General features: G+C 37.9%; 1 protein-coding gene and 1 non-coding gene across 2 annotated transcripts in view; both read right to left on the reverse strand.

The window, feature by feature from the left end:
- Positions 1-413: 413 nt before the first annotated feature.
- LOC103599029 (serine/threonine-protein kinase SIK3-like) overlaps positions 414-13,299 on the reverse strand; it is a gene marked incomplete at its 3' end in the record, with an annotated part of 194,860 nt that continues 181,974 nt past the window's right edge. The window contains exons 5-6 of the mRNA XM_008583102.1: positions 1,219-1,343; positions 414-537 (exon numbers count right to left, since the gene is read on the reverse strand). Coding sequence (XP_008581324.1) covers positions 414-537; positions 1,219-1,343 — 249 coding nt within the window. The remainder of the gene's footprint in view (positions 538-1,218; positions 1,344-13,299) is intronic.
- TRNAV-GAC lies at positions 10,565-10,638 on the reverse strand. The gene has a single exon. It is a non-coding gene; the product is annotated as a tRNA-Val (tRNA).

A 13,299-nucleotide genomic window follows, 5' to 3' on the forward strand; every position in this document is an offset into this window, starting at 1 on the left:
ATAGAATTGAAGGATAATACAAATCTTTCCTCGAATATTTTCAAGTACCCTCATATTTATGGCACTGCTAGTATATGATGGGTCTACTGACTTTTTACATACATTATTTAATTTAATCCATATAGTAATAGCCCTCATAAAACTCTCAGCCAATTTATAGATAAGGAAACTAAAGCTCAGACAGACTTAGTAATGTGCAGAGCCCAGATTCAAACCCAGGTTGGGTTACCTGATGCCAAAGCCCATATATATTTTGTTTCTATAGAAACTTGCCTCCTGGTAGTACCAGGTCAGTAAATTGGCTAAAAAAGTTACGTGGGCCATTTATACACCATCACTACATTTCTGAGATAACATAGCATGTCTAACTTCCCATGAACCCAGTCATAGCTGTGTGATGGCAACTCCCTTACCTGTAGACATAAAAAATGGGATGCGGAACTTTCCGCTCAATACCCGGGCCCGCAGATTCTGCAGTGTGCTCCCGTCAAACGGCAGGGCGCCACACACAAGCACATAGAGGACAACTCCAAGGCTCTGCATCCCAAACAGAGAGTATGTACAATTAATTGCATCAGAGGAAACAAAAGAGGCACTTACAATGTGTGAATGAAGGTGAGTCATGCACAAGATAATGGAACAAACTTTTCCTTTTTTTTTTTATGAGAAACCATATGAGACAGTGTCAAGACCAATCATCGTTAAAATAGTTAACAATCTTCTTTGCTTCCAGATATTAATTTAGAGTAAGATCCCAAATTTTAGTCATGCACAAGATAATGGAACAAACTTTTCCTTTTTTTTTTTATGAGAAACCATATGAGACAGTGTCAAGACCAATCATCATTAAAATAGTTAACAATCTTCTTTGCTTCCAGATATTAATTTAGAGTAAGATCCCAAATTTTTCTCTGTACTCATCTGCTAGGGGAAAGGCAAATAGCAACAATAGAAAGGATGTCTGTTGTTAACAAAAGCACCCATCCAAGCTGGCCTTTGGGGTTCTTTTGCAGAAGCAAAGGCAGAGTTTGAAACCTATGGCTCAGCCCATGAGACAAATGCTGGAGGAAAGACTTTGCACAAAGAATTGGGAATTGAAAGAACAGGTGACTATGTCTCAATTCATGTGCAACATTATGTTTCCTCAAGGATGAGGAGAAGCTGTCATCAATCAAGGGCATCTAATGCTATGAGGTATAATAGAAAGCAGTTTCTTACCCAGATGTCTACTTTGGGCCCATCATATTCCTTTCCTTCAAAGAGTTCAGGTGCAGCATAGGGAGGGCTGCCACACCAGGTCTTCAGTAGCTGCCCAGGAGTGAAGAGGTTACTGAAGCCAAAATCTAGAAAGGCACAGGGACACAACTCACGTTATCATCACCCAGAAAACACTGGTCTCTAGTCACTAGAGTAAAGGTTCCAAATCATTAAGTCTGAATATCAAATACGAAAGGAGAACGTTTAGAAATTACATAGCCAGCCACTTAAACTTTAAAAAGTAATAGTAAAATAGAGATATAGATGAGCTGGACTGCAAAAGATTCCTTGTTAACTAAAAGTAAACATGATTTCACCAAGGTCATGGGTTTGAATCCTCATACCGGCCAGTCGCCAAAAGTTATAAAAAGAAAAAATAAAAAGTAAACATGATTGGTTTATGTCAGCAAAAACAGCACTGTTCCCTTCATAAGCCCAAACAGAGTAACATGCGTGGTACTTGTTTCTTTAAAAACAAAAATGAAATTGGATTGATAAAGACCACATCAGAACCAGTAAATACATGTAAGCCTATTCAACTGGACCCAGAATTTTCATATCATTTTTACTTCAAACAACAAACACATTTGTGACCACTTAAAAATTAGAAAACGTGACATTATTATCATTAAAAGGTGGCTTTTTAAAGTGGCTTCAATTGCCCCCCTTTCTTTCTTCCCCTCTCACTGTTTTTAAGAGGGAGTAGATGGGAGGTAAGAGGGTTTTTACTTCAAACAACACATTTGTGACCACTTAAAAATTAGAAAACATGACATTATTATCATTAAAAGGTGGCTTTTTAGAGTGGCTTCAATTGCCCCCCCTTTCTTTCTTCCCCTCTCACTGTTTTTAAGAGGGAGTAGATGGGAGGTAAGAGGGTGAGTCCTGGGGAGGAATACTAAGACAATGAGCAATGAGCAAAGGATAGAGAGTTGTTGTTTTACGTATGAACAACCCCTATGACGGTACAGCTCCTCACACCCAGGTGTACTGCACTCCCCGCAACCGCAGCACCTGAGAACGCTAAGCACCTGCTACTTTCTGAAACTCTTTCCTCCCCTTGCTAGTTTTATTCCTTTTGCTTTCCTTCTTTTTACCTTCTACAGAAGGTACTTTCTAGTAGGCATTTGCTGATTTTGACTGCTTCTCCTTGCTCTATATTTTCTCAGAGCTAACTTCTCTGGTCCCACAGCTTCTACTATCACTTGTTTGGGGATAATTTCTCAAATTTCATCTCTGGCCCTGGTACCACTCTTGAAATCCTGACATGAACTTCCAATACTTGCTTGGGAGAAAACACTTCAAAACCCACCATTTTCCAAAATCAAATTTGCTCTTCTCATCCTTATTAATGACATTACCATCCCTGCTACTAAGAACATTGGAGTCATCTTTAATTTCTTTCTCCCTCTCATTTCCCATTGCAAGCTGGGAATAAAACTCTTAATGCTTCTACTCCGTGTGTCTTGAATCCATCTCCTTTCTATTTCCATTCCTACTCTTATAATTGCTGTCCTAGATTGATGCTATTGCTTATGAACTACATCTACTTCATTTCCCACTAAGCCATCCATTCATAGCACAGTGAATGTTACACAAATCAGATCCTGTTACCTCCTTGCTAAAAGCATTTAGTGGCTCCCTTCTGCACACAGAATAGTCTTCATCTCGTAGCATGGTCACTTAAGGTCCTTCACAACCCAGCCCCACCCTACCTTTCCTATTTATCCCTGGCCATTCTAGCATTACTGGACTATTCACATCCTGTGTTTACACACTTTTCTTATGCTATTTCCTCTCTACACTGTGCCTTTTCCTTTCTTTTCTACCTTTAAGATATCACTCATTTTCACTGCCCAGTCCAATATTACTTCCTGTATGAAGGCTTAACTGATTTCCACCAGGAAATACCATGTCAGTAGCTTCCTCCTATGTGTTTCCATAGCTCTTTGGTTATATCTCTACATCCCAGTTACCACTCTGCCTTATATTATACTTAAAGGTATGATGTGTTTATACCCTACACTCATTAGTGAATGGAAAGGATATAGTTTTATTTATCCTAGCCTCCATACAGTGTTTTAAATACATAGCAGGGACTCAAGAAAGAAAAGGTCACAAAATTAAACTGAAGTACAATCACTGGGCCAATCCTCTTGTCACCTCCTGGCTACCGGAGCCTTTTCAAACTGACATTACCAGCTGGTCAGTTACTAGAGCCTCTTCCTCTTAGCCAGGCCTCTTAAGGTTCTAAAATTAACTTAATGATCACAAGGGACTTGGAGGCCAGGACCATGATGAGAATCTTAGTTACTTCTATGAGAAACTGAATACTCTCATTCATCAACAGAAATAAATAATAGCTCTTCTGTGAAGTCTTCCTGCATCTCCTACAAGAAATGTCCTACCTTCTCTGTACTCCCCTATTACTTTGTATTCTCCTTTTATTATTTGCATATATATATATGAATATATATGAAAGAGATACATATGTGTATATATATGATATAGTATGGTAGAATGTGATATATAAATATATATATCATATTCTAGCTCCTTAAAAACACCCTTTCTCCTAAAGTTCTACCCTTTCTCTGGGCTAGATCACCCCTCTCTCTGGGCTGGCCAGTTAGCTCTGCTGGTTACAGCGTGGTGTTGGTAACACCAAGGTCCAGGGTTTGAGCCCTGTTACCAGGCAGCAGCCAAAAAAATAAAATAAAATAAAAAATCTGCCTTCTCTCTAGTTCCTTAAGAATACCTTATTATTCTCTGACTCTTTTGAGTACCAAACACAGTGTTTAAATTACAGTGGGAAACTAATAAATGCTAACTATGAATGCAACTGCATTTAAAGCTCTAGCAACTAACTTACAACTTTTGAAATAAAATAACTTTAATTTACAACTTAAAGCCTGCAAGCACTGAACACTGTTAAGTTTTGGAGAGTAAGGATATGTTGCTAAAAATCTCAACAGATGAGATTCAGCTAAGTAGATATCTTTAGGAATTATGCAGAAAGAAGACCCTTAATTTTTTTTATAGGTTTGCAAAGACCTTCACCAGGTCCTTTTCCATGACTGGCCTTCCTCTTCTCCACAGTGCAGAGGAGATGGATTCTGACAATGGAGTGATTGGATAGCAAAGTCCAGAAGACAGAATCATGGATTTTCCTGTTTGCATTTTGAATGGAGAATGCAATAGGCTAAGCAATGAACTTAAACAAGTTGATTTTAAATTTTCCTAATAAGCAGCTTAAAATATAAGGGAGATTTCTCATTTTGAACCATAAATTCTCTACAATTAGTAGCTTTTCCATCCTTTTACTCTACAAGGGAGAGCAAGGTTTATTATATCTACCAAAAAGTAAATCTTAACAAAGAAGAGAGTATCAAAGGGAACCAACTGCAGGTTTAGACTGCTATTAGGTGTTTATCTGAGAAATGAGTGTGCAAGAATGAACAACATGACCAAGATCTGATAACTAGCGAGGGCCACATCTGGGGAAGCACCTGATTCCACAGCACGTTACAGCCAAACAGCTAGACCTAATGACCAAATGCAAGATTTCAATGAGATTCAACAACAACAAAAAACCCTACAGGTTTGTTCTTTATTTCCTATCACATATCAAGCAAAGTCCTCTAGTCTTGGAAACCCACCCAGAAGTCTGCTACAATCATTTCAAATATTGTTCTTATTCCTAACTCTAAGACATTGCACATTCAACCAAAATTTCCTATTCCCTGCCTATGACATTTTTCCCCCATTAAAGGCAGTTAATGAGCCAGCAATATCCCAATTCTTTCTTTAATATACCAAACTTAACAGGATCTAACCCACCCTCCCTTTTCAATATGCATATTATTATAAATTGACAATTTCACTGAAAGCATATTACTGTCTTATCTTCCCTACCAGTGGCTCTTTACAAGTATTTCACATTAATCTTCACTATTCCTATATATCTTGTAAGTTAAAATTCTGGCTAGGTCACTGCCCATTCAGCTATAACATAACTTATTTTCTGAAAATTTAAATTATCCATGTGGGAGAAACCTCAAATTCTTAACATATACTAAATCTGGAACTCATTTTGAAACCTCAGTTTCTTCCAATCAACACTTCAGGGACTAAATAACTGGGATGGGGAGAATACCTTCTCCTTATTCTCTTAGTTGCTTGCTTTTGTGGGCATTTTGCTAGAAATTTTAAGAGAACTGGAAGGAAAAAGTAAAAGCAGTTAAAACTCAAACCAGTCTATTTTGGATTGTGTTGGTAGTTTAAGAAAGTACTACCAGAATGCTGAGATATGTGGTAGAAAGTGGAGGTGGGGAACAGATAGAGACAGACAGAATTATTACATTTTTTTCTGTTTTTAGTTGTTTACATGTATAAACAACTGAAAAACTGAAAGATCACCCAACCTGGAAGAGAATATTTTCACAACAAAAACTAAAGCAATGAGTAAAAAAGAATGAGGAAGAATTCTCACTGTCGTGGGTCAGAAATGCCAAAGAAACAGGTAAAGAAAAGCTTTAGAACTTAACTTTGACCCGTTACCTTGAACCTAGAAACCCGTATCTCCATTCAGTAGGCTTGTTCGTCTTATTTTGGCTCTGAAACTGCTCTTACTCATATGTCTTTCATTATTTACTAAAGCTTATTATTCTTAATGTCTCTTTTACAAGTCTCTAAATGTCTCTTTTACAAGTTCCTCCATTTCCTTCCCTCATTTATTTAACATGTATTTATGGAACCCTTCCAATGGGTGCAGCAATGTGTTAGTTCCTATGAATGAACCAAAGACATAAAAGATGATCTTTGGGAAAGACTCAAAAAAGAAGCAGAACTTAGTTGAATGGCCAGGAGCTGGAGAAGCAGAGGGGGAAGGTGGGAAGGGTATTCTGAGTGGTGGTTGCGAAAGGGCATAAGCAAGGGCAGAACACTGTGAATTAGCTTCAAGGGACAGTAAAGAGACTGCCCTAGTTATGATACAAGGGTACTTCAAAAAGTTTGCGAACAAATAGAATTAAAAGGTAATACGAACCTTTCCACAAACTTTTGAAGTACCCTAGTATAGGGTTTGTAGGGGTATGTGGCAAGAAAGAGAGTACGTATTTACATCATGCCATACAAAATGTAGACAGCTTTTAATGACAGAATGAAGAACAGTAGACTTCATCCTGTGGGCCGTTGCTTTTCTTTCTTTTCTTCCCCAAATTTAAAATTTTTACTAAACTTTAGATACAAAGAATTTGATTATGAATTAATTATAACTTTGGTTCATGACACACTCTCACCATTGCTCTGGACTTCTTTTGTTTATGTTTGTTTTCTCACAGGTTTACTGAGATAAGGAATAAGAAACATATTTCCCATTCCATAAAATTCACCCATTTCTAGTGTACTCTTCAGTGGTTTTTACTATATTCACAGAGTTGTACAACCATTACCACCATCAATTTTGTAACATCTTCATCACCCCAAAAAGAAACCCTATGCTAATTGGAAATCCCCATTTCCCCCAACTCGCAACCAGAGCCCAGGCCTAGGCACTCATTAATCTACTTTATGTCTCTATGGATTTGTCTATTCTGAAAATTTCACATAATTGGAATCATTTATGATCTTTTGTGCCCAGTTTCTTTCACTTGGCACAATGTTTTCAAGGTTCATCTACATTGTAGCATGTATCAGTACTCCATTCCTTTTTACTGCTGAATAATATTGCATGGTGTGGATATATCACATTTTATTTATCCATTAATCAGCTGACAGACATTTAGATTGTTTCCACTTGCCAGTTTTTATAAATGATGCTGTTATGAACATTCACTTAAGTTTTTGTGTGAAAGTATGTTTTCCTTTCTCTTGGATCTATACCTGGGAGTGGAATTGCTGAGTCATATAGTAACTGCCCAAACTGTTATCCAAAGTGGCTGCACTGTTTTACATTCCCACCAGCAATGTACAAGGCTTTCAATTTCTCCACATCTTTGCCAACACTTGGTCTTTTTTATTATTGTTATTACAGCCATCATAGTGCCTGTGAACTAGTATTTTACTTTTTTTTTTTTTTAATTTACATTTCCCTGATTGCTAATGATGCTGAGCATCTTTTCATGTGCTTACTGGCCCATTTGTACATCTGCTTTGGAGACATGTCTTTAGAAATCTTTTGCCAATTTTTAAATTGTGTTGTCTTTTTATTACTAAACTGTAAATGCTCTTTATATATTCTGGACACAAGTCTCTTATTATATATATGATTTGCAAATATTTTTTCCCATTCTGTGGATTGCCATTTCACTTTCTTGATGTGTCCTTAGATGCACAGAAGCATTTAATTTTGATGAAGTCCAATTTATCTATATTTTCTTTTGTCACTCATGCTTTTGGTGTGGATGTAAAGACACAAAACATAATTCTTTCTGAAGACGTTTGAGAGTCACTCTTACAGGCAATAAGGAGTTATTGGAACTTTTGGAGCAGGCAGGTGATGTGGTAAAATTAAGCTGAAAGCAAGATTACTTTAAATGTTAGGTGATTGTAGAAGGGCTGTAATAAGGTGGGAGTAGTGAAAATGAAAAAGATAATTCAAGAAATCTTTGAAAAGTGTGGACAGTACTTGATAACAAACAGAATACATTGGATGAAAAAGGAGGAAAAGTAGAGAATATGGCCTTGAAGTGTCTGTGCAGACGAAAGACTTAAGGAAGGTAGAAGTTGGTTTAGGAAATGAAAAAAAATTACCTTTTCACATGTCTTAAGTTTGAGAAGGTGATAAGAAATTCAAGTGGAGATGTTCTGAGGAAATGAGTTGTAGTAATAATGTATAAAATATTTTTGAAAGAGTAAGTAGAGAAAAGGGATGGATGGGAAGTAAGGTTTAGGAAACACCTGTAGGTACCTCCTACTCCACAGATGCAAGAATAGAAAGAGGATGCAGCAAAAAGAGATAAAGGGTGGCTAAGGGGAGAAAATCAGAAAAATATCATTATAACAAGGAAGCTAAGAGAGAAGAAAAGCATTTCAAAGAAGAAAAAGGTGCCTTAAAGCACCCATATAATGTCATATCTGGGGGAAATAATGCTGACATAATTACTCTGGATTAGAAATGGTATAATTTCCCCCTCAGAATTTTTGTTTGTTTTAAAGACAGACTAAGTCATAGGAATGGACTATCAATGAAATCCAGATTCACTTCACATCATCGAGAATGTCAGACTGTGAATAAAATAAGGCATTCCTTACCAAGTTTGATGACAATGAATAAATAATTATCCCAAATTATTAGTAAATTCATTCAGAGCACTTAGAAATGAGCACCTTGGCCATGGAGTTAAGTGGCAAGAGCCCTGGAGGGAGCCAGGTACCCTGGGAAGAGCTAGAACTGAATTGTCCTTGACTCGTCCCTCTCAGTGCAGCAATTTTCCCATTTGTGCAGCACTTTGAATTATACGGAATAAATTAAATATATTTTTTCAAAATATATCTTTGTCAAGTGTTGTGCAATAGTACCTTGTATTTATTACCTCATTGAGATGAACATTACTTTTGTTTTATGTCTATGAAAATGAGGTTCAGAAGTTAAGCAACATGCCCAAGTTTAAAGGTTAAAAAAAAAAATTAATAAGAACTACATCCAGGGGCCGGCCTGTGGCTCACTCGGTAGAGTGCGGTGCTGATAACACCAAGGCCACGGGTTCGGATCCCATATAGGGATGGCCGGTTCGCTCACTGGCTGAGCGTGGTGCTGACAACACCCAGTCGAGGGTTAAGATCCCCTTACCGGTCATCTTTTTAAAAAAAAAAAAAAAGAACTACATCCAGCCTATAATGCCAGTCTTTGTGCACTCAAAGTCCACCCCCATACTGTGCTTTCATCATCAGGTGTATGTATATATTTAAGTAAATGTACATCTCATCATTATTTTTACTACAACTTCCAAATTCCTTAGTAATTACAGTCTATTGTTTTTCATTTTACCAGTATTGTTGACTGTCAACCCTTTGTTCTGCTTATGTAATTTCCAAAGGTATTTAGTGCTTGAACAATACTGTGTGTTTACAAGTTTCTTTAGGGCCGGCCCAGTGGTGCACTGGAGAGTGCGCCGCTTGGGAGTGTGGCGGCACTCCCGCCAAGGGTTCGGATCCCATGTGGAGACCGGTTCCCGCTCACTGGCTGAGTGCGGTGCGGGCGCAACACCAAGGGTTGCGATCCCGTTACCGGTCAGTAAAAAAAGACAAAAAAAAAACAAAACAAGTTTCTTTAAAAAACAGTACATACGGGCTGGCCCGGTGGCGCACTGCTACAGTGCGCCACTTGGGAGCGTGGCGGCGCTCCCGCCGAGGGTTCGGATCCCACATACAGACCGGTTCCCGCTCACTGGCTGAGCGAGGTGCAGGCGCAGCACCGAGGGTTGCGATCCCGTTGCCGGTCCTGGTCCAGTACAGGCACGACACTGAGGGTTACGATCCGTTGCCGGACACGAAAAAAGACAAAAAGGGAAAAGAAAGAAAAAAAAAAAAAAAAACAGTACATAGAGGGGCCGGCCCGTGGCTCACTCAGGAGAGTGTGGTGCTGATAACACCAAGGCCATGGGTTTGGATCCTATATAGGGATGGCCGGTTAGCTCACTGGCTGAACCTGGTGCTGACAACACGAAGTCAAGGGTTAAGATCCCCTTACCGGTCATCTTTAAAAAAAAATAAATAAACAAACAGTACATAGAAAAGAACTGTAGGCATTGTATATCAGTGGGAAAAGAATGAATTTTTTTCAATAAACACATAGGGACAATTGATTATCCATATGGAAAAAAATCAAATAGGATAACTACCTCACACTAAATACCAAAATGAATTCTAGGTGGATCATAGCCTAACGTGAAAGGTAAAACTATTAAGTTTTATGGAGGACTGGTTACAGGACACCCATGGATACCAAAAATCCATGGATGCTCAAGTCCCCTATATAAAGTGCCATAAGTATTTTTATATAACTTATACACATCCTCCTGTGCACTTTAAATCATCTCTAGATGACTTGTCTAATACAATGTAAATACTATGTAAATAATTGTTATAGTATATTGTTTTATTTGTATTATTGTTTATTGTTGCTTTTTATTTTCTTTCCACAAGTATTTTCAATCTGTGGTTGATTCAATCTGAGGATATGGAACCCATGGACTCGGGGGCCAAGTATAATCATAAAAGGAAAAGTGGTAAATTTGGTTACATAGAAGTTATACTAACTTCACTGGAAGACATTTTATTTATTTATTTATTTTTTTCTAAAAGATGACCGGTAAGGGGATCTTAACCCTTGACTTGGTGTTGTCAGCACCATGCTCTAACCAACTGAGCTAACCAGCCAGCCCCGAAGACATTTTAAAGAGAATGAAATGAGAAGCCACAAGTCTGAGAAGATATCTGTAACACATAAAATAAGGACTCTTATCCAGACTACTAAAAAAGAAACCAAAACTCAACTATAAATCAGTAAGACAGACAACCAGTAGAAAAATGGTCTAAGAGACATGCAAAGAAGCTCAACATCATTATTAGAGAAAAACAGAAATTTAAAACCACAAAGAGATAACCATTACCCACTTGCCAGATTGACAAAAGTTAAAAAGCGTAAAACACCAAGCACTGGAGAGGACATGGAGCAATTGGAACTCTCACACATGCTGGGCACCAGTTTGGCATTACCAAGTAAAAACTGAAAACAGACATACTATACAGCCCAGCAATTTACTCCAAGGTTTATACTCTTAAATATTTAAGAACGCACATTAATGTTTAAGAGTATACTAAGATAAATGTTTAGGAATGTTCACTACAACTGTTACTAAGAGCCTCAAACTAAAAACAACCCAAATGTCCATCAATAAGTACAATGGAAAAATAACTTGTGGTATATTCATATCACGGAATATCATATAAAAGTAAAAATGGATAAAACACAGCTATACAAACAACATGGATAAATCTCACAAACATTGTTGCATGAAGTAAGACACAAAATAACATATTCAATATGATCCCACTCACATATACTTCAAAAATAAGCAAAACTACATTAAGGGCCCACTGCATATTATATTCAATATAAATGGCATTCCTTAGAGCAAAACTCCTGAGTGATACATGACTGTTGGGAAAATAGAACAATTTGGTCAGGCTCCCCTCACCTCGGAGCTGGTTCAGGGTGGTTCGGTAACATTGTGTGGGTGGGTAGAGTAGGTGTGCCTGCAAGGCGGCACCACTTTGGCTGGTGTTTTACTGTCTCAGGCGCCCGCCCTGCACGGCCATGTTTTTTCCAGACCTGTAGCTTCCAAGGACGGTGTGGCTGCTTACCTAGCTCATAGACCTGCATGAAGGGGTCTGAGGACCCAGCCTGGCATGTGAAGGGTTTGTGACCCAGTCTGTGAATGGGCTTGATGGGTCTGGGAGATCCAGAACCAGCCCTAGCTCAACCATTGGCCCAGTTGGTGCAGGATTATCGGCAGGTAAAAGAGCCACAACAACTAGCATGGTCGCCTAGCTTTACAATTGGTGTCACGAACAAGATTATTGGCTCCACAGTTGGCACTGTGAGCAGGATTTGAGACCTTAGCCTCACGGTAACCTTTGTCATAGCCAGACAATGACACCGATGGTAAAACTATTTTTTAAGAAAACAAACAAAAATTATAAAGTAAAGCACATGAGTGATTAACACAAAAGTCAAGACACTGGTTATCTCTTCGGAGAGAGATGAGGTTGTGATGGGGGATGAAGTCTGGGCTGATGAAATGTTCTTTTGTTTGATCTAAGTGATAATTACATAGGTGTTTGCTTTAGTGATTGATTCATTAAAGTGTATATATATGCTTAAGGAATATTTTCTGTGTACATACATAATATTCCATACATAAATTTCCTTTTTCTCCCCCACTTGTACATCTTGCCATTTAAAGCCATTTCACTAGGATCTAAGCTCCACGATCATTGGGACTCTTGAGGGCAGGAATTAGGCTGCTTTTCTCACCAGTGATATCCAAGGGCCTAGAACAGTGTTTGGCAGAAGAGAAGGTACTCAATAAATATCTTACAAATGATTCAATGATCAACTAAGAACACAGAGGGAGGGAGAAGAGGAAGAAAAGAGAAGTACTGTATGAAAAAGGAAATAAATGTAAGAGAACTCAGAATGTAGGAACTGGGAACTACTCGCTAAAACAGGGATCTCACTGAAGTTTTTATTGAAAATGGCCAATAATCCTATATGAAAAAAAACTATGCAAACTAAGAAGATTTTATATACAATGATAAAGTTCACAGTTCTAGTTAAATACAATTTAAAATAAGCAGGGCCGAACCCGTGGCACACTCGGGAGAGTGCGGCGCTGGGAGCGCAGCGACGCTCCCGCCGCGGGTTCGGATACTATATAGGACTGGCCGGTGCGCTCACTGGCTGAGCACGGTGTGGGTGACACCACACCAAGGGTTGCGATCCCCTTACCGGTCACGAAAAAAAGACTGACTGAATGAATGAATGAATGAATAAATAAATAAATAAATGAAGTAAATACTTTGATCATATGTATGACTGTCACGCTAAAATGGCAATTAGGTCACATGATTAAAAACACTTGTATTACTCTTATACTAATAAAATAACTATTATTCAATAACATATATTAGTAAGAGACAAAGATAGTAAATGTTACATATAAATCATTTAAAAATTCATTTTTATCTATCATGTCACTGGCTGTTTTACCTCTAAGAAGAACTGTTAAGAAAGAACACTTAACATGCTTGATTATAAACTATCAAATCAAAAACCATGAATAGCCAGAAGAAAGATGAGAGGAAAACAAAAAACCTGGATAGAATTAAAAACAAAATGAAACAGGATAACTGAAAGTTCACACAATTTTGGCAAAGCTTTCAGATAATCTTAACTCTCCCCCTTTTTTTCAGAACACTTTTATTATTATTATTATTATTATTATTATTATTATTATTATTATTATTATACTCAAG

Source organism: Galeopterus variegatus, unplaced genomic scaffold (genome assembly GCF_000696425.1).
Source record: "Galeopterus variegatus unplaced genomic scaffold, G_variegatus-3.0.2 Scaffold2832, whole genome shotgun sequence".
Taxonomy (NCBI): domain Eukaryota; kingdom Metazoa; phylum Chordata; class Mammalia; order Dermoptera; family Cynocephalidae; genus Galeopterus; species Galeopterus variegatus.